The sequence below is a fragment of the Pelodiscus sinensis genome, chromosome 6 (assembly GCF_052426305.1).
Source record: "Pelodiscus sinensis isolate ZL-2025 chromosome 6, ASM5242630v1, whole genome shotgun sequence".
Lineage (NCBI taxonomy): Eukaryota > Metazoa > Chordata > Testudines > Trionychidae > Pelodiscus > Pelodiscus sinensis.
In genome coordinates, this window is record NC_143057.1 from 55,390,260 (window position 1) to 55,416,058 (window position 25,799).

At 42.3% G+C, this 25,799-nt stretch overlaps 1 protein-coding gene and 1 long non-coding RNA gene across 2 annotated transcripts; one reads left to right on the top strand and one right to left on the bottom strand.

The window, feature by feature from the left end:
- Positions 1-5,413: 5,413 nt before the first annotated feature.
- On the bottom strand, positions 5,414-10,053 carry LOC142829871 (uncharacterized). The gene is made up of 3 exons (XR_012904749.2): positions 9,863-10,053; positions 6,772-6,894; positions 5,414-5,660 (listed from the first exon to the last, which is right to left on the bottom strand). It is a non-coding gene; the product is annotated as an uncharacterized LOC142829871 (long non-coding RNA).
- Positions 9,676-24,258, top strand: PPIC (peptidylprolyl isomerase C). The gene is made up of 5 exons (XM_075931940.2): positions 9,676-9,875; positions 18,027-18,140; positions 19,402-19,495; positions 22,197-22,381; positions 23,848-24,258. Exons 1-5 carry the CDS (start codon positions 9,732-9,734, stop codon positions 23,971-23,973), a joined length of 663 nt encoding a protein of 220 aa, XP_075788055.1. The 5' UTR covers positions 9,676-9,731; the 3' UTR covers positions 23,974-24,258.
- Positions 24,259-25,799: the final 1,541 nt, after the last annotated feature.

A 25,799-nucleotide genomic window follows, 5' to 3' on the forward strand; every position in this document is an offset into this window, starting at 1 on the left:
GTCCATAATGGAATTAATTTGATAACAAATGTGAGATTCCCTAGCCTTTTATAATATTATGGTTTTACCTTCCAAACCACAATAAAGTTAAAGAATGCTTCCAGACATGAAGAAAACAAGGCACCCAGTAAAATGTGCTCTATCTCAATTGTTGGACTTTTTCTAGTTTTGTAAATGGCATTACAATTAAATCAAAACATTTCAATGTAAAAAATATATTGTGAAGTAGGTATCTATGAAAATATATTGCAATAAAAATTACTGCATAAAACACTGCTGCTACCCTTGAGCTCATTATTTAAACTTTGTTCAAACCATTTAATACATTTATAAATCTCCTCAATTTTGTATTGTGTTTTAATGCTTCACATTAATGGATCACAGAACTAACAAATGGTAACATAAAACAATTTCAGTATCATTATGTAAAGAGCAAGTATTAACAATTAGGCTGCTTAAAATTTGGTATACTTGCTGTACAGTAAATACAAAGAGCATACATGAGGGTGTGATAGAAAGGTTTTACTAGCATAAGTTTGTGATGAATGAATTATTGAAAAGTGTCAGTGACATGAACAAGTTAAGTAAGGCATTCCAGACTTTGCCTTCTACCATCATGCATTATGTATATGCTACATATTTGTCAGAAATTTACTATTTTAGAAATGATTTAGTTAATTTCAAGGGATTTTGTTACTTGTAATTTTTCCACATCATCTCCTATAAGGATTCAGGTACAATTTTCAACAGTAATGAAATGGCTAAAAATCCCACTTTTTTGAAAGTGACATAAGTGTCTAAGTCCCATTAACTTTCACTTATGCTTAGGTCTCTAAGTGCATAAGTCACTTCTGAAAATGGGCTTTGGAGTTGTGATGGATAGGCGTGGTGCTGGGTAGCACTCGGTGACTAAGGGGTTAAACTCAGGTAGCTAGCAAGGGTGTTGGCAGGGGGCAGGGCTGGCTCGAGCCATTCCTGCGCCCCGGGCAGCGGGCATGTGACGCATGCGCAGCTTCGCCCCCGGGCGCATGGCGCATGTGCGGCCCCACCTCCCGGCGCGCTGCGCACCTTACAGCTGCAATCAGGCGCAGGGCACCTGATTGCAACTCTAAGGGGTGTTGCGAGGCCCCTGACCCTGGGCGTGCAGCACCCCTTACAGCTGCCATCAGGTGCCCCCCATAGATTGGTGCCCCGGGCAGCTGCCCGGCTAGACCCCCCTTAATCCAGCCCTGCTGGGAGCCAGAGGAACCAATGGGATACAGTGCTGAAATTTGAATTGAATATAGACACCTGGTCTGCTCATCCTTTGTGTAATTTCTAAGTTAAGGGCTGGAGGGAGCAACATGCAGTAATCAGAATTGCCATGCCTACAAGGAATATTGGGTATGGAAGTGGACTGAACCAGGAAGGGATCATGAGTAAAGGGAAAATGTGTATTTAGTCATGATCAGGGCATTTTTCTTTGTTTTGGTTGTTTGGTTCAACTTCTCTGTGTGCATCTATGCCTTCCCTCCCCCATTCACTATTCAAGAGTGTACCCAGAGATGTTCTCTGTGTTTTAATTTGTTTTACTCAGTTGCTCTGGAACACCTAGAAACCAAGTATGTTTTATCAAGTATATCTTTTTGTTTTAATAAAATCACCTTTTTTTAAGGCAATGATTTGATTCTTGTTTCCTGGAAGGAAACAGGAGGTCTGTGTGTGTGTGTGTGTGTATGCATGCATAAGACTAAGAGGTCAGCTATCAGAGAAAGTTTGTTTTCTGTGGTTTTTTTGTTTTGCTTTTTTCAAGCTCTCTTGTGGCAAAAAAGCTGGGGGCACCCCTGGGGAAGGAATTCAAGTGTTTCTTCCTGTTTTTCAGTGTTTATATCACTTGATGGTGGCAGCTACCTCCCAAAGTCAGTGAATCTGTGACTCTGGGGAGTTTTTATAAGCAGAGTCTATAGAGGCAAGGTATTTAATGTCTCTTGCTGGCCCCCATCTTCTGCACTTGAAGTGCCAGAGTGGGGAAAAGCCCTGACAGGTGTCTATGTCAATTGATCACATCTTGAAAAGATTACCACATTACCTGTAAGTGGGAAGTGCCTTACTACAAATCTAACTGCTAGTGGTGGAAGCAGCACTAGGTGTTTGCCTTTGTTGAGGACCAATATATAGAGTACTCTAGCTAACTCGCCTGGGCACTCATTAATGGATCTCAAAGTCACCGTATTATTTCAAACCAATTTCAAAAGCCAGCTACAGAACTTAATTTAATTTACAAGTTTGATTCCTATAACAGAGGTATGAATGAAGACATTGACTGGATGGCCTGCTACATTCCACATCCTAATGACAAAAAACAAACAAACAATGGGTACTTAAGAACAACTAGTACCTTCTCTATCAGCTTCATGAAGCATTGACACTCTAACTGGCTATTACTTTCCCCCTTTCTTTTTTCTCCCCTTCCCCACACCCTTTATTTATTTATTTAGAAACTGGACCTTTAATAACTCCATTCATCTGAAGAAGTGGGTCGTGCCCAGGACAGCTCATGATACCATCTACACATTTTGTTACTCTTTAAGGTGCTACTAGATTATTCATGTTTTTTTAAAAAAAATTATGATGTTCATTGTCTCCTTTACCTTTGCTATATGAGAATTACCAAGCTTTGCTTTCTGTAGGTCAGTATCTTCTTTAAACACCTCCGGACCCTCTCCTCCGCTGTCTCTTTTGCACAGGAAAAATCTCTGGATAAAACCTGAAACACCACTACCATGTATTTATCATCCTTCAGATGCCTTCTGAAGGCTATCACTGCAATGCTCCTACAAACCCAGCCTGATGAACATGGCTAGAGAGGTAATGAACAGCTAATTACTCCTCTTCACCTACTTTTCTTTTTCTACTCCCTTCTTCCTTATGTCATGCTAATTAAAACAATTAAAAGATTAACTACAAGCCATGTAGCTAACGAAGCTATGCCAATTCTTCACCATAGTCATTTGCTTGTTTTTTGTAACTGGGCCCCTTAGTCTTCATCATGTTGTGTCTTTATACTGTAAGCCCTTCAGGCCAGGAATTGTCTTTCCTGTGTCTGTACAGTGCTCTGTACATAGGGTTGCCAGGTGTCTGGTTTTCGCTCGAACAGTTTGGTATTCGGGTCCCCCATCCGGTAAAAAAACCCAGAAAATATTGGACATGTGAAATGTCCAGTATTTCCTATTTCCCTTGGATGGAAGCCCGGCGGGGACAGTTTTCCTCTGCTGCATCTGGCGGGGGTAAGGGAATGAGGAGTGCGGGGGCCATTTAAAGGCTTAGCGACTTTTTTTTTTTTTTTTTTTGCTCAACCAAGTTTGCCATATTTGGGATTTTTGTTGAAATCACCTTACAAGGCTATCTGTACAATGGTGCTCCATTGTGATTGGGCTCACATATTATATATTTCTACAACTATTATTACTAGTTGTTAACAAAGACTCAGATCTTTCAAACACTTAATATATATGCTTAACTTTTAAACATGTGAGCTAAATTGATATCAGTGGGACTATTCTCATGCCTAAACTTTAGTATATGTTTAAGTATCCAGAGGATAAATTATTCTGATTCTAGAATCTTTATTACAAGTGGTGATTAGTCAGAGCAAACACTGCTTAGTTTGCAAATGCCAGAATGGAGTTTTAATAATTTGTTTTGAAAACCAAGATATCTGACTGTCCACATTTTTGTGAGGAAATTTGGCTAACTGTGGAGTTATCAGAAATATGTTAAAGCGCAGAATTCAAATTAGTTACTGTATGCTAGATGCTTACTAACTCCAGCAATGGGTGCAATTACAGATGGATCAGATGTTTTGTAAATAATTGTGCTCAAAACCATAAAGGTTTCTTGCTCCAGCTGCAATATTTTTGAAACATGATGCATGGATCACCTAAATAATTGTTTTGACTATTAGAGAGGGAAACGTGACAGCTAAAAATTGTATATGGACACAGAACTTAAAAAGCTTAATAACTAGCCATGAAAAGGAAGGCACTCTTCTGGAGCAAAGGACACATTTATTTTGCAGTAAGTGCACCAGATGACAGGAGAAGTCTAAGCCAATTTATGAGTGATTTAGTAGAACAGACAGTAAGTATGATATATACCCCACCCTCCTAAAGTCCATAAGGAAAAAGAAAAAGAAAACACTTCTTTCACCATTACTGATGAAGACCATATATAGTATTTTGGTTAGATTTTTTCCCCTTCTGGCTCTTTCAAGTATACTATAGCCCTAATTTTTACTACCGTTATCTTATTATGACATAGAATATATATATAAAAAGAAGTGGTGTAATTTCTAAGATCCCAATCCTGCAAACACACATGCACCCAGTTAACTTTAAGAACATGTGTAGCTTTAGCAAGCAATATACTAAAATTAAATACAAATAAGTCATGGCATGGCAGCTTGAAATTATATAAGGCGAAATTCATGACTGAAGTAAGCTGACAACTCCATTGACTTCAAGTTTCTGAATTAAACCCAAAGTCAGGAAATTCCATAATAAAGGCTTGCTCATGGAAATACTACAGGGTATCCCCGCTTCCCCACTATAAGTCACCCTGACATACATCCGTTCCACACTAAAGTTGTTGACACTTGTAGGAACTGATGCATTATAAGTCCTCCCATTCCCCGCTCTTAAGTCTCACACACAAAAATTTGGGCAAATAGAAGTCAGCCATGGGGAAAAAAATCCCCTCTTTAAGTTGTTTCGCTATAAGTCCAAGTTTTTTGGAACATGTCTTGGACTTATAGCGAGGACGGCCTGTACTGGACACAGGGTTTTCTTCCAAGCTTTATTAATGGCAGTGGTCAAGCAGTTATAGAAATGCATAGTATTATTATTCTATATTATGCCCAGAATTTTTTACCTGTGTGATATGATATATTAGTACAGTTTGTGCATGAAATATTCCTAAATCTCAACAGTAAATCATAACTCTCTAGTACCGTGGATTGACCCCCCGCGGCGCATGGGGGAGGGGAGGAGAGAGCGCCAGCACCGGCCCCGGGCGCGCGGCGCTTGGGGGAGAGCGCCAGCGCCGGCCCCGGGCGCACGGCGCTTGGGGAAGGGGGGGGGAGAGAGCGCCAGCGCCGGCCCTGGGCGCGCGGCGCTTGGGGGAGAGGGGGAAGAGAGCGCCAGCGCCGGCCCCGGGAATGCGGCTATGGGGGGGGCCCCCGCTCGGGGGGGCCCCGCCCCCCCGGGCGCCCGGCGGGCGAACGGCCATGCCCCCTGGCGCCCGGCAACCCCAAATGGTTGGGGACCACTGCTCTAGTATCTTATAGTGCTGAAAGGAAGCTATGAAATTACTGCTAATACCAGTACTACTAGAAATCAAAATCTGTCAGCTGCTATATGCTTAGCTCTGTTTACAAATATTCATTTGTAAAACAAAACAAAACAGTCAAATGCTCTGAAACACCTCTGTTTATTCTTACGGTTAAACTGAAAGACATCAAGCTATATTTGAATATGTTTCACTGATTGTACCAAGAGACAACAAGCCTCAACACAAAACATTCCAAAAGAACTGAGGTATACTGTTCCTCCCAATCTAGAGTTGAAACGTATTCTTTCAACAGGCCACAGGAGTTCTGTCTGGATTGCTTCATATAACTTGATCTATTTAAAAACAATAGTTATGACAAAACATGTTAGTATGTAAAACAATATTTCTGCCCACGTTTAGCACACAGGAGATATATAAGCTTAAAAAAAAAGATACACAGCAACATACTGAAGATCACATATTACTCTTATATCCCAGGGTTGCATGGACAGTGCTCATAAAAGCAAGATTTAGGGCCCAATCATTCATTCATATTTCTGTTCTTAGTGATTCATGCATTACTAATAGAAACTAGGTGGCATTGACTCTTTCTCTTGTACTGTCAGCATTCTTTTCATCACTTGCACACATAAGTATCTTGACTTTTTTAGTCAAAGAGCAATAATTCCCCTCCTCAACACTTTTATACTGTACAGCTTTTCTCTCAACCACATTAAAGCATAAAACATTTAACATAAAAAATAGACAATGATACTGTCAACGATCACTATCTATTTATAACAAGGGCAAGACATATCCAGCCTTGTTCCATCACTAACATCATTCTTCTGAAAGTCCAACAGCCAAGAATACATTTTCATTAATAAAGATCACTAGTGGGCAAATTAAGTTGAAGATGGAAGAGATGGGTACACTAAGTAATCCCTTCCATGTTTTTAACCTTTAATTCTTGTGAGTGTAATTGGAGCTATGTCCATAGTGAAATTGATTCAGCTGGTGCTATCTCTTTACACTCTTTTCAACCTTAACTATACTCTAACAATGTTAACATGGCCTGGCTCACTGCTCTTTATATCTGTGAAATGTAATAAACTAGTACAGTTTTGTATTAAATTTTGTTATATTTTTACATAAATGCTAACTCAATAGAAAGTCACATTGCCTGGTATTATATAATATAATGAACACTGGGCAGTCAACTGAACCTTAATTCTTAGGGATCCTTGGTTTCTTACACCAACATAAAAAAGATGCTCAGTCAATTACTGTTCTGGTTAAAGAACACTAGCACCTAATGTATGAAACACTAACTCTTCCAGTGTACTTTGATTTTAAACATCAATATTTTTGTGCAGCAGAATTACCCCCAATGGTGCCATTAACAAAATAGTGATACTGCCTACATGAACATTAAAAAGTTATTATTTTGTCAACAAAACTAACCAGCAGACTTCAAACCAAATAAATGTCTTGCTCCGTGCACAGAAGCTCACTAGGAATTCCAGCTCATCTTCATGGGTGGGGCGCCTGTAAGAACCATGAATTCTGCACAGCAGCAAGGGTCCCCTTGGAAAATCAGAGCATAGACTAATAAGTTTCCTACAAATTTTAAGTCAGTCAACATTTACCTGCCCACTCCCCAAAAACAACTATCATCTGAAAACCACAAGAGCCTTGTAATCACCATCACTTTTCATGGCTGTCAGGGTGTAGAGGCTGCAGAATCTTCAGCTCACATGCATTCCTCGCAGATACCTGCTCTCAATTACAGCAGTTCCTCAAGCAGCATTACTAGGAGAAACTGGGTTCCCAGATTCTGAACCACTGCTGTTTTCCCCTTTCCTGTGGAAATGGAGTTTAAAGGGCCCGATATATGGGATCATTTCTTTACATTTCAATTCTGCCTTATAGTCACTGACAACCATTTTTTGTCATGCTGGATAACTACATTTTTTACTTTCACTGACTGATCACAATCTCCATACAATCAAGAATCAAAGAGCAGGTGCAGCAGAAAGGTTAATAGTGTAGATATGAAATTACATTTAAAAGATTCAGAGAAAAATTAGTGAATACCTTCCATTTTTACTCAGACACAGAAACTTTGGAGACTACAAAGTTTCCTGGAAGACTCAAAGTAAAAGTCTAAGATGGGGATGGGGGAGCATCAATGTTCAGGAGGAATATCATATTCATTTTTTTCCTGTCCAGATAAGAAAACTAGCCAAAGGCACAGTTAAAATGATTTGCTGGAGCAGGAGCTACCTTCCATCCTTGCTAATGGGTTGGAGCGCGTGGGTGATGGGTGTTGGAGTTGGAATGCTACACAAATCGAATGGCTTGCATTTCATACAGTCCTGTTCCTCTTTAAAAGGAAAGTCATACAAGTGCAGCTATGCATGCTCCTTGTTAACACAACTTATAAGGAAATCCTGCACCACTGTACAATGCAGAATTCTGCAGAAATTAACCCTGTGCACGAAAAATTCCTTTCCTCCACTGAAATGGGCTGCAGTGCTTCTAGCCTTCATTAAGGGCTGCTGGACCAGCAGAGTCCAGCTTACACATAAAAGACATTATAGGTGATGGTGGTGGGAGCCAGAGGGTTCCTGGCAGCTTCCAGCGTGCCCTGAGGGACAGAGAGCATGGGACACAGGAAACTATGTAAACTTGGAACCAAGAAACAGTCTGATTCTCCCTCTGGATCCCTGGGATTGGAAGAGCTGGGTATCTGGGCAAGCAAGGGTGTCTGACACCATCCCCCCAAGCTGGGTCATGGGAGGAGGAGGGATAAAAAACAGGAACTGGGTTGTCACAGGGATTTCTTTAAGTCTACTCATGGACGAATTTTTGTGTGTGTCTGTATTGTTACACACATACTTGCTGACAGGCATTTTGAAATAAATTACCAAAATAACAGAAATTGACATGATTGTATAGTGTTCTTTTTACAAATATAGCTTGCAGAATTTTTAATTTTTTGATGCTGAATGTCCCCAGAAGCAATGTTCCCTCTAATTTTTTCCATCCATGTGCAGAATAAGTTTTGGTATGTGCACTGAGACATATGCAGATGTGCACCACTTGTAGAAACATATGCTGCCAGGGGTGGGTGCTCTGCTAATCAGCTGGGTAGTAGTTGAATCTCTCCTTAGTGGCCTCCCAAGTGCTCAACTTACAGGGAACACTGCCCAGGAATAAAACACTAAGCAAACTTCGGAAATGTTTTTGTATATCAATTTTTATTTTCTATTCATCCTTGTGTAGCTTCCCAAAGATTTACACAGAACACAAACAAAATAACCCCAAACAAGAAGGGTCAGTTTTCAATTACATCCCTCAACTTCTACCCCTTCAACCAAGATACCCTGGCTGGATTCCCCTGGAGCAAGTTGTGCCCTCAGATATATGTAGGAACATCTCTCACTGAAGTCCATGGGACAGGATTAGCACATTAGATTCCTAGATAGGAGTAGTATGGGCTCAGTGGACTGTTACAGGTTGGTACCACGCTGTTCTTTTCTACTCAGATCGTGTCACACCTATCCCGGTGGTATGGCTCACTTGTCTATATTCTGCAGCATTAGCATCACCCTTTTTTATCCAGCCCTCCCCACATAAAGGCCCAGCCACGATCAGGGTTACTCTGTGCTGGGTGCTGCACCAGTCACTCCCAACAGCTCGTAAGTGAGTGTGAAGACACCTAACCCTCCACAAGGGTGCGCCCAATGAGTTTATCCCGGAGGTGACGGTAACTCATTTCTTACAGGGACTGTCCCATTGCAACCCAGGACCCTAACAGCTCCCTGCTGGGCTTTTGTCGCAGCTCAGCCCGCTCTTGCCAGAGCTGCACCAAGCCGCCCCCGCTTACTTTCACCGCTGGTTTGTGCGCAAGATTCCCAGCGCACCTTTAGGCCTTCAAGGAGCAGCTAAGAGCCCCGCTGGCCCTACGGTCCCCTAGCCTAGCCTAGCCGCACTTGTGGCGCCAGGGCAGAGGCTAAGCAGGCGGCGGCCACTGCAGGCTCTCTCCCAGGTCCGCGGGCTCCTCCCCCACCAGCGTGGCAGGGCCCCGGCCGGGCTTGCAGGGCGGGGTCTGGGCTGGCCAGAGCTCCCGCACCTCCGGGGCTGGGCGAGCACCACTCTCGCTAGTAGCAGGGCAGCGCCGAGCCCCCCTGCTGCGGGGGCAGAGCCGGGCAGGATGCCCCGCGGCTCCGCTTGCGCAGGCGGGAGAAAAAGGGGCTTCCCACCTCCCCCCGGGGCACCCCTGCTCCTGCTGGCGCGCCCGCCGCGCGGGGCCCAGGCTTCCCTGCCTCCGCCCCTCGCCACCGTGTCAGCGGGAGGAGCCGGGCGCAGGCGCCCCTCGCCGCGTCCCACCCTCCCCGGGCCCGGCGCAGCAGCAGGCGATGGGCCGCTCCGCCGCCAGGTCGCTGCCGCCGGCTCCACTGCCCCGCCCGCCCCTTCTCTGGGCCCTGTGCTGCCTCTGCCTCCTGGCGCGGCCCCTAGCGGCTGGGGGCTTCAAGAAGAGGGGACCCACCGTGACAGCCAAGGTGACTCCAGCCCCGCGGCAGGAGGGACGGGGCTGGCCCCTCTTGCGGACACAGCCCGCTGCAGCGCCGCCCCCCCGTTCAGTCCCACGCCTGGGGTGTCCGGGGCAGGGGTGCAGCGCGCTGAGCCGGTCGCTGCCTGCCCCCGCGGGAGCGCTCTCTGGCAGCAGCCCGCCCCCTCCCTGTGTGAGACTCCCGGGGCGCGGCGTTTTAAACTCGGGCCGAGCAACAGCTGGAGCTGGTGGGGGAGGGCTCGTAGGACCCGTGCTCGCGTGTTGCCGCGTGGCACGGCTGAGAGGCACCTAGGTCAGGCGATGAAGAAAGTTGAAAAGTGGCCAGGGTAGTGGCTAGTAACGGTTATGCCGGGGAGAGGTAAGTATCTGTGCTAAAACCACGTGCAGTAGGTGTCCATCATCCAGCTACAGGAGCTGAGCTCAGGAGTGGGATCTAGGCTCTCTGAAAAAACTTTAAAAACAACAGTCTAGTTGCACCTTAAAGACTAACAAAACACGTAGCTGGTATCATGAGCTTTCCTGGGCACAACCTACTTCCTCAGATGACTGCTTCCGTAACCTGTTTCCTAAATCTTTACCCTGGGGTTAAGGGGACTTACTTTTCATGCAGGCTGTGATGTTTATAAAGACTGATACTTGAGTGCCACACATGGTTGTTAGGGATTGGAACACCCTTTTGATGTCATTTACATAGCACTGGGTGGAATGGCGAGTAAATTCTCGTGGAGTAGACTGAAATCAGTGGGAGTCCATTGGAGGCATTGCCATTACATCTGGGATCTGCTCCAAGGAGCCCTTCTAATGTCAAACATTGTAAGACTGCAACTTTAACAAAATCCCTGTGAATGCATGTTTGTATGAGTAATGAAAAGGCAAAATTGACACTGGAGTTAGTACTAGTGCCTAGTATTTCTGTCTTGCGTCAGTGGAGCTAGGGAAACACAGGAATTTCTGCATCAACCCTTGGCACAAACTTCAGAGGAAGATGCAAGAAACTCTAGTGGATAATTATAAAATAATTTGCTTCTTGGAGAATCTTTTTCCTAGCTCCAATCAGTTGGTGGTTAGACTATGATTTGAACCATGGAGACATAGAGCTGCAGTTTATTTTACTTGGTATCTTATTTAATCTTATGAAATGTTTTCATTATCCAAATACATATATGTTGATTTCTGCTAAGTGTTTGGCCTTTTGTGGCAATATTATGCAAGTGAAATATAAAAAGATGAGGTTACACTGTCAGGATATAAGCAACTAGTCGACTACCCAAAAAGCACATGCTTATCGGGTAGTCGAGTAGTGACTCACTAGTTGCTCCCCCCACTCCTTGCTGCCTCTGTCAAAGACAGGCAGCAGGGGGAGGAGAAAGAAGGGAGAGCAGGAGCCGGTGCTGGGTGCTTAATACATTTAAAGAGAAGAGGCGCAGCTGGGCAACCAAGCGTGAGCCGGGAATCAGCTGTACTGGCTTGCGCTCGGTCCCAGATGATGCACCTCTGCTTTTTTAAATAAATTAAGAGCCACTGGGCTTTTAATACATTTAAAAGGCAGAACTGCAGCAGGGTTAGCTCCTGGGGCTATTTTAATATTAAGAACATAAGAACCACCATACTGGGGCAGACCAAAGGTCCATGTAGCCCAGTATTCTGTCTTCCAACAGAGGCCAATTCCACATGCTCCAGAGGGAATGAACAGAACAGGTAATTATCAAGTGATCCATCTCTGAAGCCCATTCCTAGCCCTCACAACACAGGGTAGGGTCACCATCCCTGTCCACCCTGGCTAATAGCCATTGATGGACCTATCCTTCATGAATTTATCTGGTTCTTTTCTGAAATCTGTTAAAGTTCTGTCTTCACAACATCCTATGGCAGGGAGTTCCACAGTTTGATTTGCATTATATGAAGAAATACTTCCTTTTATGTGTTTTAAACCTGCTGCCTATTTAATTTAATTTGTTGACTTCTGGTTGTTGTGTTATGGGAAGGAGTAAATAACTTCCATATTTTCTTTCTCCACATCTCTGTTATATCCCCTCTTCGTCATCTCTTTTCCAAACTGAAAGTCCCAGTCTTACTAATCTCTTCTCATATGACAGGTATTCCATAGCCTAACATGATTTTTGTTGCCCTTTTCTGAACCTTTTCCCAATTCTAATATATCTTTTTTGAAATGAGACAACCACATCTGCACACAGTTTTCAAGATGCAGGCATACCATGGATTTATAAAGAGGCAATAAGACAGAAAATATCATATGTATATCTTAATGATTCCCATCGTTCTGTTTGTTTTTTTGACTGCAGCTGTACATTGAGTGGCTGTTGTTCCAGAACTATCCAGCATTTCTCTCTTGAGTGATAGCAGCTGATTTATACATACATCATTTGATAAGTATAGTTGGGATTATGTTTCCCAACGTACATTACTTTGTATTTATTAACATTGAATTTCTTCTCTAATTTTGTTGCCCACTTGTCAGTTTTGTGAGATCCTTTTTAAAGTCTTTGCAATCTGTCATAGGGATGTTAAATTTTGATTAATCAGCTATTTGAGTAGTCGATGGAATTTACATTGACTACTTGATTAGACAAGGGGGGGCACTCGCTTCCCCCCTGCGCCTCTCCCTTTGAAATGTATAATAGCCGCCTGCAAAGCAGTCCCCACTGGCACGGGTTCCCTTCTGTGCCTCTTCCTTTGAAATTACAAGAGCCACAGTTGGCTCTTGTACATTCAAAAGGAGAGGAGCAGCAGTGGAACAGACACGAGTGGGACTGTTTCAATCCCCGCGCATGCCGTTTCCCTGCTGCCCCTGTCTCCTGCTGAGATGGTGCTGGGAGGGAACTGGGGGGGAATCGCAGACGACAGGATAGTCGACTAATCACTCTCTCTCCCCCCCCCCCCCCCCCGCCACTGCCTCTGTCAGGGGTACTTCAGAGCAGCAGCACCACATGAAGCCCGGGGTCCCTGCTCTATGCAGCTCTGCCCCTTTGAAACACTGTGGCAGCATTTTAAAGCAGCAGCACCGTGCAGAGCCCAGGCTCCCTCCAGCCTTTTAAAGCGGCAGTGCCGCACTGAGCCCGGGGTCAGCTGAGGAGTCCTCGACTGATCCTGGGCTCCAAGCCACTTTGACATGCTTCTCTCAGCATTTCAAAGTGGCAGCGCTGCTTGGAGCCCGGGATCAGCTGGGGACTCAGCTGGGGACTCAGTGAGGTGTTCCACCTTTGAAATGTACAAGAGTCCCCAACTGGGGCTCTTGTGCATTTCAGAGCAGAAGAACCACATGGAGCCCGGAGTCAGCTGGATTTCCGCTGGCCCTGGGTTCCACGCGGTGTGCTGCATTTCAAAGGCAGAATGTGGAAGTGCCTATTGACTAGTCGAGTTCCTTCTTGACTTCCTGATAAGCATTTGCTTATCAGGTAGTTTACTAGTCACTTCCATCCTTAGTCTTCCATGGACCTAAGTGTCCTGAGCAATTTTTCATCATTTGCAGATTTTGCCACCTCAGTGATTGTCCTCCTTTTCCAGATCATTTATGGATATACAGAATAAGATTGGTCCCAGTACAGACTCCTCAGGAATACCACTACCATAAAGTTGCGAGTATAGTGTGCAATTTTTTTCCCATTTTTTTAACGTCAACATCAGGGTGCGCATTATCCATAGGAGGTTTTTAAAAAAAGTTTTAAATTCACCCTTGGCAGGCACGAGCTGGGCGGGAAGGGGGTCAGGCACGGGCTGGGCTGGGCTGGGCTGGACTGGAGAAGAGGGGCCGGCAGGCACGAGCTCGGCGCGCTGGCAGCTGAGCGGGGGACGCTCCCCCGGCAGGCGTGAGCTCGGCGCGCCAGCAGCTAGGCAGGAGAGGCTCCCTTGGCAGACACGAGCTCGGCACGTGGACAGCTGAGCAGGGGAGGCTACCCCAGCAGGCGCGAGCTCGGCATGCGGACAGCTGGGCAGGGAATGCTCCCCCAGCAGGCACGAACTCAGCGTGCTGGCAACTGGGCGGGGGAGATCTCCCTTCCCGCCAGCAGGCGAGAGCTCAGCGTGCATGAGCTCAGCTGGGCAGGGGGACCCTGCGGCAGGCGTGAGCTCAGCTGGGCAGGGGGCCTTCCTTCCGATGCATACCTTAAAATCTTGAGTATAATGGGGGTGCGCATTATAGATAAGAGTTTAGTTTATTCAAGAATTTTGACCTTTAAAAGGCAGATGCGCATTATACATAGGTGCGCATTATACTCGAGATTTTACGGTATTTACCTGTCTCCTTTCTCAAAACTAACCATTTATTCCTATGATTTGCTTCCTATTTTTTAACCTGTTATGAATCCATGAGAGGACCTTTCCTCTTATCCCATGAGAGCTTACTTTGCTTTTTAGCATTTGGTGGAAGACCTGTGAAAGGCTTTCTGGAAATCTAAGTAAACTATGTTCACTGGATCCCCCTTGTCTACATATGTGTTGACCCTCAAAAAATTCTAGTAGATTGACCCTCAGACAAATTCTAGTAGATTGGTGAGGCATGATTTTTCTTTAAAAAAAATACGTTGACTCTTCCACAACAAATTATGTTCATCTATTTATCTGACAATTCTGTTCTTTACTATAGTTTCTTTCAGTTTGCCTGGTACTGAAGTTTGACTTACCAGCCTGTAGTCATCAGGATCAGTTCTGGAGCCCTTTTAAAAAATTGATGTTACATTAGCTATCCTATAGTCATTTGGTACAAAAGCTGACTTAAAGGATAGGATACAAACCACAGTTAATAGTTTCGCAATTTCACATTTGAGTTTCTTCAGAACTCTTGGATGAATGCTATCTGGGTCTGGTGACTTATTACTGTTTAATCGAACCACCTCCTCTAATTACATCTCAATCTGGGACAGTTCCTCAGGTTTACCACCTAAAAAGTATGTCTCAGATTTGGGAATTTCCCTCACATCCTCAGCCATGAAGGCTGATGCATTTAATTCATTTAGTTTCTCTGCCGTGGCCTTGTCCTTGAATACTCCTTTAGCATCTCAATTTTACAGTGGCCCCATTGGTTGTTTAGCAGGCTTCCTGTTTCTGATGTACAATTTAACTTTCTCTTTTAAAATGCTGCCTTTTTGTCTCTCTCTGCTTCTTTTACTTGGTTGCTTAGCTGGGGTGGTACTTTTTTGATTCCTTACCATGTTTCTTTAATTTGGGGGTATACATTTAAACTGAGCTTATTACAATAAGTTGGCACTTATTATAGTGTCTTTAAAATGTTTCTGTGCAGGAATGTTACTTAGGGTATTGTACCTTTTAATTTCTATCTGACTAACCCCTTCATTTTTGTATAGTCCCCCTTTCTGAAATGAAATGCTGCAGTGTTGGGCTGCTGTAGTGTTTTCATCATCACAGAAAAGTTTAATGAATTATATTATGGACACTATTACCAAGTGGTCCACCTATAGTCACCTCTTGGATCAGATCCTGTGATCAGCATAGGACTAAAGAATTGCCTCTCCTCTTGTGAATTCTAAGACTAGCTGCTCCAGTCATTTAAAGTATCAAAGAACTCTTATCTCTGCATCTCATCCTGTGGAGCTGTGTACCCAGTCAGTATGAGGGTAGTTGAAATCCCGCATCATTTCTGAGCTTTTTACTTTTATAGCCTCTCCTATCTCTGTAATTATTTCACAGTCACTGTCACCATCCTGGTCATGTGGTCAGTAATATAGCCTTGCTATATTCTTATTAGAACTTGGAATTACTATGCAAAAAGATGATATAGTATAGTTTGGTTCATTAAGATTTTTAACTTCATTTGGTTCTATACCAGTCCTCTGCCAACATGACCTGTCCTATCCTCCTGATGTATTTTGCACCCTGGAATTACCGATAAGGATATAAAGTCCCATTTATTAAGTTGCTCCAGCCCAACTGCTTCCAGCCCACATGGGGATGGAAAGGGCTGCTGCTTGGACCCCGTGTGGGGTTACTGGCTCCCAGCCTGTGTGGAGTCAGAAGTGGCAGCCTCACGCAGGGCTGGCAGAGCTGCTGCTGCTTCTGAGGCTGCTTCTGCACAGGGTTGCTGCATCCGATAGCATGTTACCTGGTAAGCATTGAAGTTCTATTTGGATCAGTTTTCTAGTATTCAGTGGCTTGACTAGTGTTTTAACCATCTGTGAGATAAAGTTCAGTCATAGCCTACCTTCTCCTTTAGGGAATATTTTTTAAATCTTGCAGTATGGAAAGTTGGATCAGTTTACTGCTTTGCCATCTGTCCTTTGTGTTGTGTTGCAATTAGTTATTCTATTCTTACCCCTACTTGCCAATACTTGAAAAGCAAGAACTATGAAATCAGCCAGATATGAGTCAACCATACATTCTGGTATCAATTAAGAGAACATTTATCTTAATTTAACAGGCCCCAGTGTATTGATTTAAAAGCAGTAGGCACTCAGTGAATCCTGCATCAGTTCTGCTGATTCCACTCATAAACAGACAATAATTTATAGGAGATGAACATGCCAAGCCATATGGATGTCTCAGGATGCTCACACCTGTTGGAAACTGGTGTACTTCATTACATAATACATGCATGCTTTCTATTTCATGGTGATTAAAAACAAATGTGAGATAATTAAGGAAGTTGGTTGAAGTAGGGATGGGAATAGGTGATGTTTATCAGATAATGGTTATCTGGTACCTGAGAGCACCTCTTCCATTCCCCTCCCCCCCTCCTTCCCCTCCACTTTCAACCTGCTGTGAGCAGAGGGCCGCTCCAGCCCTGTCAGGCCCTGGGGAAGGCTGGAGTAGTTCCTGGTCCAGGATCTCGCTTAGTGAGTTAACCAGCTAAATATTAGGTTAACCTAATGTTTAACTGATTAAATGGGATTTTACACCCCTCAGAACAGGATATAAAATCCATGCTTTTCTTAAATTTGTCTTAATGCAAAGCAAAGACATCCTGGTTTTCATGCGTGTTCTTAAAATCTGTGCTGTGACTGGTATTGACTAATGATTCTAGATATATTCATCTGAAAAGTAGAGTGTTCGTGCCAAGTGACAAGAAAATGGACTAGATGGATCAAATTCCCTCTCCCCATTCTTTGGACATATCTAATCATATTCCACCTTCATATTCAAAAGCCCATGGAAGGTCAGGAGATACTAGTTTGTTTTAGTGTTTGGTTTTAGGAGAGAATGAAAGACCCGAGAGAGAGACCATGATATTTAATGTACACTACAAAGCATCAGATACCACATCATAGTATGACACAAACTCTGTGCGTGTGTGTGGGTTAGTGTTTTTCTTAGCAGGCCCAACTGTCTTTATTCATATTTTTGTAAATGTACAAGATATCTTATTTTCTGACAGTAATTATAAAAAGATTAAAAATAGGAACAACTGCTGCACGTTCAAATAAAATTGATTCGTATATTCTAAATTACATTATTAAAATACTATAACAGCTTTTTTCAGTTGGTTTTATAGAAACAACCGTACACTGCAGAACTGAGAGCTCTAACTTCCTAAGTCAACATGCTTATTTCTTGTCCAGGCAGAGTTCTAACCTTGTGTTTAGCAAAGCAACTGGCTTCTAACAGAAAATAATGCTTATAGTTAATTAGCCAAACACATTCCATTGTGTACGCTTTTGTCTTGATGACCAATTGCAGTCAGTCATTTAATAGTGCTAAGGATATATGCTTATATTGTGATTCACTGTTGTTGTCCACATAACTGGAATAGCAGCATTGGTTGTTTAAAACTTCTCCCTTACTTTAATATTAATGTATGATAAAAGTGGGCATTTCTTTACCAACAAACCATGGTTATATTGCTGTATATATTTTGGTATTTACACCCAGGAAAAAAGCTTAGAAACATGTCTACGGGATTGGTATTGTAACTTTAATGTACCTTTCTGTCTAAGTATTTTAAAGTGATTTAAAGTGATGAATGAAACTCCAGAACTGGTATTCACAATGCTTAGCACATTCTTCACCGTAATTTGTGAATTAAGTGGCTATTAAGAGGTTTTCCTTAAAAAGTGTAGGCTTTTTAGAACTCTACATAATACCATCCAAATGTTATTTGTATTATACTTTTACCATTTAGTCTTTGTTTTTATCATGTGTATCATTTTATTTGATTCATAAAAATGTGCAGGTTTTCTTTGATGTGAAGATTGGAGAGCAAGATATTGGCAGAATTGTAATTGGATTGTTTGGAAAAGTTGTCCCAAAGACAGTTGAGAACTTTGTTGCACTGGCAACTGGGGAAGTAAGTTTGTTTTCTTCCTTTCTATCTTTTACATAGTTTGAGTGGAGAATAAAACGTGAAAAAAGTAAAGCTTTAGAAAATGACATTTCAATTGTGAACTTTCCACATTAATTGTCCACCAATTTTTTATTCTGGGGATACTAATGTAGGAGAACCATCTCATAGGCCTCTCTCACGTACCTATTATCCTTTCACACCTTTCACAGCTTTATTCTCAAAATTTAATTTTGCAAATCAATAAAGATCTCTTAAACTAGGAAAAACATTGTGGTTTTGTCATGGGGTGGACTCCTGCCAGTAGCCCTGGGATTAGCCTGTTGGCTCCCTGGACACCTCCCTCTAGCTGGTATCTCCACGTGTCCTCACTTCCCTCTCCAATCCAGACCAACATCACTCTTGGACCACGGTGCCCACTTCAGGACACTGGTCTCCCACCGTGCCCACTCCAGTGTTTCTCAGCCCTCCTCTGTGTGTGTGTGTGTCAGTCAGTCAGTCAGTCAGTCTCTGCACTCTGGGGAACACTCAGTTCCCCTATACCCTTGTAGCCTCAGTGACCCATTTGCCAGTTTTAATCTAGCCGCTGCCTCAAGGGCAAACTGCAGTCTGTAATGGCAACTTATAATTGGCAAGGCGGTATGGACCTGCTGTCTTTGCCTACCCTGGTTGCCTCTCTGCAGCCCTAGTAGCCTCAAGCCTTGCAACTTGGGACCTTGCCTAGCCAGAGCTTCCCCAGCTCTGCCTTCCTCCCCCAGTTCTGCTTTAGCTCCAGGAAGCCTCTTGCTTCCCTGGCAGCCAGATCCCTCCTGCTCTGCATCCAGAGCAAGAGCAAGTCCTCCTCACTCCTGCCAGAAACCCTTCTTTATATAACCCCAGCTGGGTCCTAATTAGCAATAATTGCCTGAGATGGGGCTTTGCTCTCAGCGCTCATTCAGGGATGGGTTTTTTTGCCCTTAAAGGGCCAGTGCAGGGTAGACGCCGTGTCACAGGCTTGTTATTATGTAAATGGTATGCTTCTTCCATCCTTGATTTTTGTGGTATCATATCCTACGTTATTTTGATTTGTGTATTTTTGTGTCTTGCTGTGGTGGTGGCAATGGCCTCTGATAAAGTCGTCTTTTGCAGTTGTTTCCTTATTTTCGTTATACTGTAATCTGTGAAAACCTATCGTTCAGATTGCATGCCTCTTTTTAATTTGCCCATAGATATATGTCCTGCATAAAAATGTATATATACTCATTTGGAGCTTTATTGCTTTTTTTAGAAAGGATATGGGTTTAAAGGAAGTAAATTTCATCGTGTGATCAAAGATTTCATGATTCAAGGTGGAGACTTCACAGCGGGTGATGGAACTGGAGGTAACATGCTTATTATCCTCCAACTCTCTGTAATAGTTTTATATGTAAATGAACAAATATTTAATTTAGTTACAATGGATGCTAAAGACATTGTAAATACAGAAATATTTAGAACAGTTGATCCCGGAGTCATGGGATTTTAGCTACCAAAGGTTTAGTTGCCAGATGATATGTACAATTAATGCTTCATAATGTTAACTGAAATATGATCAGTTTTGTGGCGATGGAGCTGAATCTAAAAAAAAGTTATGTGCTGAGAATGTTTTAAAACTATGGTGGGTGGCTCCAACTGACTTGGGAGAATAGTGTATGTTTTGCAAGGAATTCTAATGGTGGGATAAGGGTTGCTCTTGTTCTTCCCCCATCTTTATAAGTATTTTCTTTTTAACTAAATTCCTAGCAAAATGATTTAAGTGGTGCTGAGCAGTTCAATACTGTCTGCAGGGAGATAGGCTACAAAAGCAGTAAATAAGGTCTGCATTCACTTTCAGAAGATAAGATTACTACACAGTAGCTTAGACCCCTGGTTGAATGCAGTCTACACTCCTGCCTCTAATCTTCCTTCTCCTTTGGGCCCATAGTAATGTTGCCACTTTGTTGCACAGGCTCTTTGGAGAACATTTTAAATGTTAATTTGGTTCATGTCCTGGACTTTACCTACAGTACAGTATGCTGGTATGCAAGTGCTAGTGTTTCTACCATTACATGCTGTTGATCATGTGGATCATTTAATTCCAAAAACTGATCCTTGTCCAGTGCTCCAGTGGAACGTAGAATTCCTCTTCTTGTCAGTCTCCTACGGGAGAAGTCGCTTAATGACTGTAAAGGTTGAGGCATGGAACTAAATTCTGCATTGTTCCACAATTCATGCTGATTTCTGTCCTAATCCATTGTTATCCAAGTAGTCATCTTTTTTTATCTTATAATTGAGTAAAGTTGTTTCTGCTAATCACATTCGTGAGCAGAAGAATCAAAATGTTGAGGGAGAAAATTGCTTTAACTACTTAAAATGTACAAGAATGGCCATACATCTTCCTGCTGCTATGTAATTGATTAAAAGCTTCATCTCCAGGTCACCACAATCCCGTTTACTTACTTAGAAACATTTCAGAAATGCATCCATATGGGGAGCACCTCATACCAATGAAGGATGAAATCTGAGAGAAAGATTTGAAAACAAGTGTTATGCTCTTTTACATTGCTTTTTTACATCATATGATCTGCCTACTCACAGAGTTCTTTCAACAGGAAATAGCAAGAACAGGCTTTTTTTTTGAGTCAGCACTTAATTGAAAAGGGGCAGTTTCCCCTAAGTAGGAGGCATTATTTCTTCTAGATTTTCCTCTGTACTTTCTCTCCTACCTGCCTACTCCTTCTAACCATAACCAGTTTGAGTGCTTGTATACCAGTGCTCAGTGGTTCTCCATTGGAACATTGTGCGGAAAGGGAAAGTACATTGTAGGGAAGGTTAGAGAACCAACGACACAATAGAGCACTGCAGTGAACACTGTCTGCTTTCTCACTGTATTACCATTAGTCATGTTTATTAATGCCTAGGGACCATCTGAGAATGGGGTCCCATGTGCTAGGCACTGTACATACAGAGTAAGACAGATGATCCATGTAGCCTCCTTCTCATAACAGTGGAGTTTAAACCTACACCAGTTAATTTTTTTTCCTTCTAAATTTTGTTTTAAAAACAGTACAGCCTTTCTGTAATCAAATACTGGTTGTACCTCCCTTAACCGGGACTCTAGACCACAAAGCCCAGGAACAGGGAGCTCTGATGGCGGGGCAGGAGCACTGTGGGTGGGAGCATGAGAGCAACTCAGCCAGGAGTCCAGTGTCAGGGGGTGGATGGGCAACACAGTGGGGAACTTCCTGGCCCCAGTGGAGCTCCCTGGCCCCAGTGGCCAGGCAGCTCCTGCCCGGCAGCAGCTGTGGAGCTCTGACCCCGGCCAGGGAGCTCTGACCCCAGGGAGCTCTGGTCCCAGCCCTAGCCACAGAGTTCCAGTGGCCCAGGAGCTCCAGCCTCAGTGGCAGCTAGGAAGCTCTGGCCCTAGCTGCAGAGCTATGCCCCGGCAGCAGTGGGGGCCAGCAGCATCTAGAGAGCCCGGTGGGGCTGAGGCAGCAGCAGGGGCAGGATAGAGCCCATGAAGGGAGGGACCTTCCCTGGTCTGACAAACTCCTTGTTCTGGACTAGTCAGATCCCAAGGGTGCTGGACCAGTGAGGTCCAACCTGTAATACTTTAATATATAATGTAATTAAATTCCCATCGATGGTAACTATATTTGGGTTAGCGTACTGGACTTTGTGTTAAAAAGAAGAATTCAAGTTAGAAATAGAATGGTTCAGTTATAGACATGGCTAATTTTTTTCCAGTAGCCGTTATCGTGTTTAAAATCATTGTAGAAGGCCAATCACATAGCTGTCACTAAACAAATAGTATTGTTCCATGGCAACAAGTAGGTTTTTCAAATGTACTCCTTTGTACATATGAAGTGTTTTGGATTAGAGCATCTTCACTGTATGGTATGGAGCAGTGAAGGAGTTGGGATTATCCAATATCTGAAGTGTCTTCATTACAATACATTGTACTTACTGTGTTTTTCCTTATTTCTGAAAGGAAAATTTAATTCTAGGGGTTTAATTATATTGCTGCTGGTACACTTCTAAACCTTCTTTTGTTTTGTATCACAGGAAAAAGTATCTATGGAGATAGGTTTCCAGATGAGAACTTCAAACTCAAGCACTATGGGATTGGATGGGTCAGCATGGCTAATTCTGGTCCAGATACCAATGGTTCTCAGTTCTTCATCACTGTGACAAAACCTTCCTGGTTGGATGGAAAACATGTAGTATTTGGCAAAGTAATTGATGGAATGGTAGGTTTAAAAAGAACTGTAGTATCAAAGCAGATAGTAATTTGGAGCTGTTTCAACAGTGTAAATCTGATTATACCATTGTAGTTGACAGCAGACTTTGGTCTCTATTGTCTATAATGTACACAAGGTAGAGAAATGTAACTTAACTATGAAACAACAAATGTTCATTGCAAAAATATAATCCAAGTACCCATTTTGACCTTCAGATTTCTTGATGCAGGCCATTAACCATTAAGACTAGTCCATTTCTGACGACTCCTTTGTCCGCTGGTCTCAGGTAATCAATGTTATTAGGCAGTGTTTGGAGACATTCAGGCCTTTGGAAGTCCTAAATTGGATAGTGCTTTTTGAGTTCATGTTCCTTTTCCACTAATCTTGTTATCCATTTAATTATGAATTTACCATTTCTTCAAGCTAACACCCCAGTTTTGTAAATATGGGGAAGATAGGGGTAATATCATTGATGATGGCTGCTGTATAAGGAATCTTATAGTGAAAATAAATAATTTACTCAGATATGTATTAATTCCTGAAATCAACACCATCAAAATATTAAAGTACAGTTACAAAATATTTCATTGACTCTTGATTATTGTGGAAAACCACAAAATGCCTAATTACTGTACACAACCCTGCTGAATCATTCTCTCACTTCACTTACTGCTATTTGAGTTTGCCCTAAAACCTGTTTTTCCCCACTCTCCTTATCTCTGTATTGAAGCGGGCAGATGTGGAACCTGTTCAATAGATATTTTCTGTATAGAACATGAAGACTTCTTTGATCAAATCTTTTAAGACACCACCACAAGTTTGAATTCTCCAGAAGAGTTTCGAGTAAATATTTAATCAGAACTTCATTAACTGGCAAAAACATTTCAGGCCAGATAGTTGATAAGCCTAGCTATATTCTGTCCTACTAAATAGTTTAAGTATGTGCCTGGTATCAAGCTTGTGTTTCTCCCATCCCCAACAAGGTATATTTAACTGAATGGTGGTCATTATGCACTCTCAATATTTTGGTATAGGTAAGAGGATTTATATGGACTATGAGAGAAGAAATCAGATTACTCCAAATACACGTAGAGTGTCTGCTTAGAAGAAAATTACTATGCAGCTTTTATGATTTCAGGATTCAATGTCTGATGATAGAGCATGGATAGAACTGTATGCTTGTTAGCTTTATCAGCTGTAAGGATACTTTCAGTTCCCCCTTTGCTATGATATCATTAGGTGCTTTTTCTAAAAAATGGTCCACCTTTGATACCAGGGCACATAGCATTTGAATTCATGCTCCTTATGAGGCCGTGGGTTATTACTTACCCCTGGCTTAAGTTTATGTGGGAATGGTGCGAGAAAAAGCCCATCTACAAAATGTGCAAAAAAAAAAAGTTTTTATGCTTTTGTCTTGTGTTAGATATTAGCAAACCTTGTTTTCTTTACTAAATGTAACTGTTTTGTTTTAATAGAATGTGGTGCACGCCATAGAACTTCAGCAGACAGATGAACACGACCAGCCTCTTCAAGACTGTGTGATCGTGAACAGTGGAAAAATAGCTGTAAAAGAACCATTTGTAGTTGAAGTAGAGGATTGATGAACTTAACAGCTATCCTGGAAGAGGAAATATAATGTCTTTTTTCTTTAGGGATAAAATTTGGGTGCAGATATAAGTTATCTATGACTTCTTCCATATAAATGCTCAGTGCTGTCAGCAAACAATGTGTAAACTCAGCAGCTGTAATATGTACAAAACATTGATGTACTTATGTTGAAACTTCTTCAGCGAACCAACACTTTTTAAACATAAGGGACATGTCACAAACTTAAAGCTGGTCGAAAATAAGGACTGATTTTGTAAAAAAAAAAAAATAAATAAAAATTTCATGGCTGCAGTGTTTGAAAAGGAATTCAGTTTCTGTTTTGTCATGAAATTTTCTACATTTGTTACTGAAATTTACTGAAATCCTTCTACTTAAAACCAGGTCTATGATCAAATAAATTTTCACATTTTCTATAGTTAAGGTCAAAATATTAAGAGACTTATTTGTTCAAATCTACTAAAAGTGCAGGATCAAGTTGTTCCCTTTTCCAGATAAAGGGTATATTAAATACAAGATTTAGCTAAGACAAAACAGATCATGTTGTATAAACAAACTGTGCTGCTTAACTCACTTACTTAAAACGGGATCTCTTTATTCATGAGTTTTTAGGTGCACAGCAATCCATGCCCCAGAGACCAGAAAGAAACCCAAGTTTTCAACATGTAATAGGTGTGTTAAATGCTAAAGAGACTGCACTTTAGAATTGGATCCTTGTAATCCTTCTGGGTCACTGCTATCAAATAAATTTGATGGTGTTCAGTTAAAGATTGTTACATAGAATTGTTGATGAGTTATATATGTATGGAATATTAAATTTTGGTTCAGAGACAGCTTCGCTATCCAGCACTCAGGGGGAATGATGGTTGCAGGTTAACTGAATGTGCCGGATAACAAAGCAGCCCTTGCCCGCTCTGCCGTGGGACAGGAGAAAGCCTCCTAACCAGGAGCAGAGCCATCAGCCTGTCTGGCACACTTTTTGTTTACCAGATGGAGGCGATGCTGATTAACAGAGCTTTCTGGTTAACAGTGTGTCAGATAAAAAACCTTTTACTGTAGTAGGAGGTAAATTGTTTTTTCCTTTACTTTTTACAGCGTGTTTTAAGCAGGGCTGTCAAACAATTAAATTGTAATTAATGGCAGTTTTAATTACAGTAATAGAATACCATTTATTTAAATATTTTTGACGTGGTCTACATTGTCACATTTGTTTCAATTACAGCACAGACTATAAAGTGTACAGTGCTCACTTTATATTTGCAATGCAGAAAAAACAGAGGACACGCATCCTTGCCAATAATGAGTTCTGCTTTATAACAATCCAAAGCACTGCAGAGGAACGCATGTTCATTTTCATCAATTGAGTTCAATGCCACCAGCAGATGGCTGATTTTCTTTTCATTTGGGGGGGGGGGGGGCTTTTTTTGGGGGGGGATTGATTCAAATTTTGGTGTTTCTGCATTGGAGTGTTGCTCTTTCAAGACTTCTGAAAGCATGTTCCACACCTGATCCCCCAGATTTTGGAAGACAGTTTAGAGTCTTAAACTTTGGGTCAGGTGCTACAGCTATCTTTAGAAATCTCACATTCGTACCTACTTTGTGTTTTGTCAAATCTGCCATAAAAATGTTCTTAAAATGAACAACTCGTGCTGGGTCATCATTTGAGACTGTTATAACATGAAATATAAGGCAAAATGTGGTTAGAAACATGGAGCAGGATACATACAATTCTCTTCCAAGGAGCTGAGTCACACATTTAATTAATGCATTTTTAATGAGCTATATCCACATGGAAACATGTTCTCTGACATGGTGGCTGAAG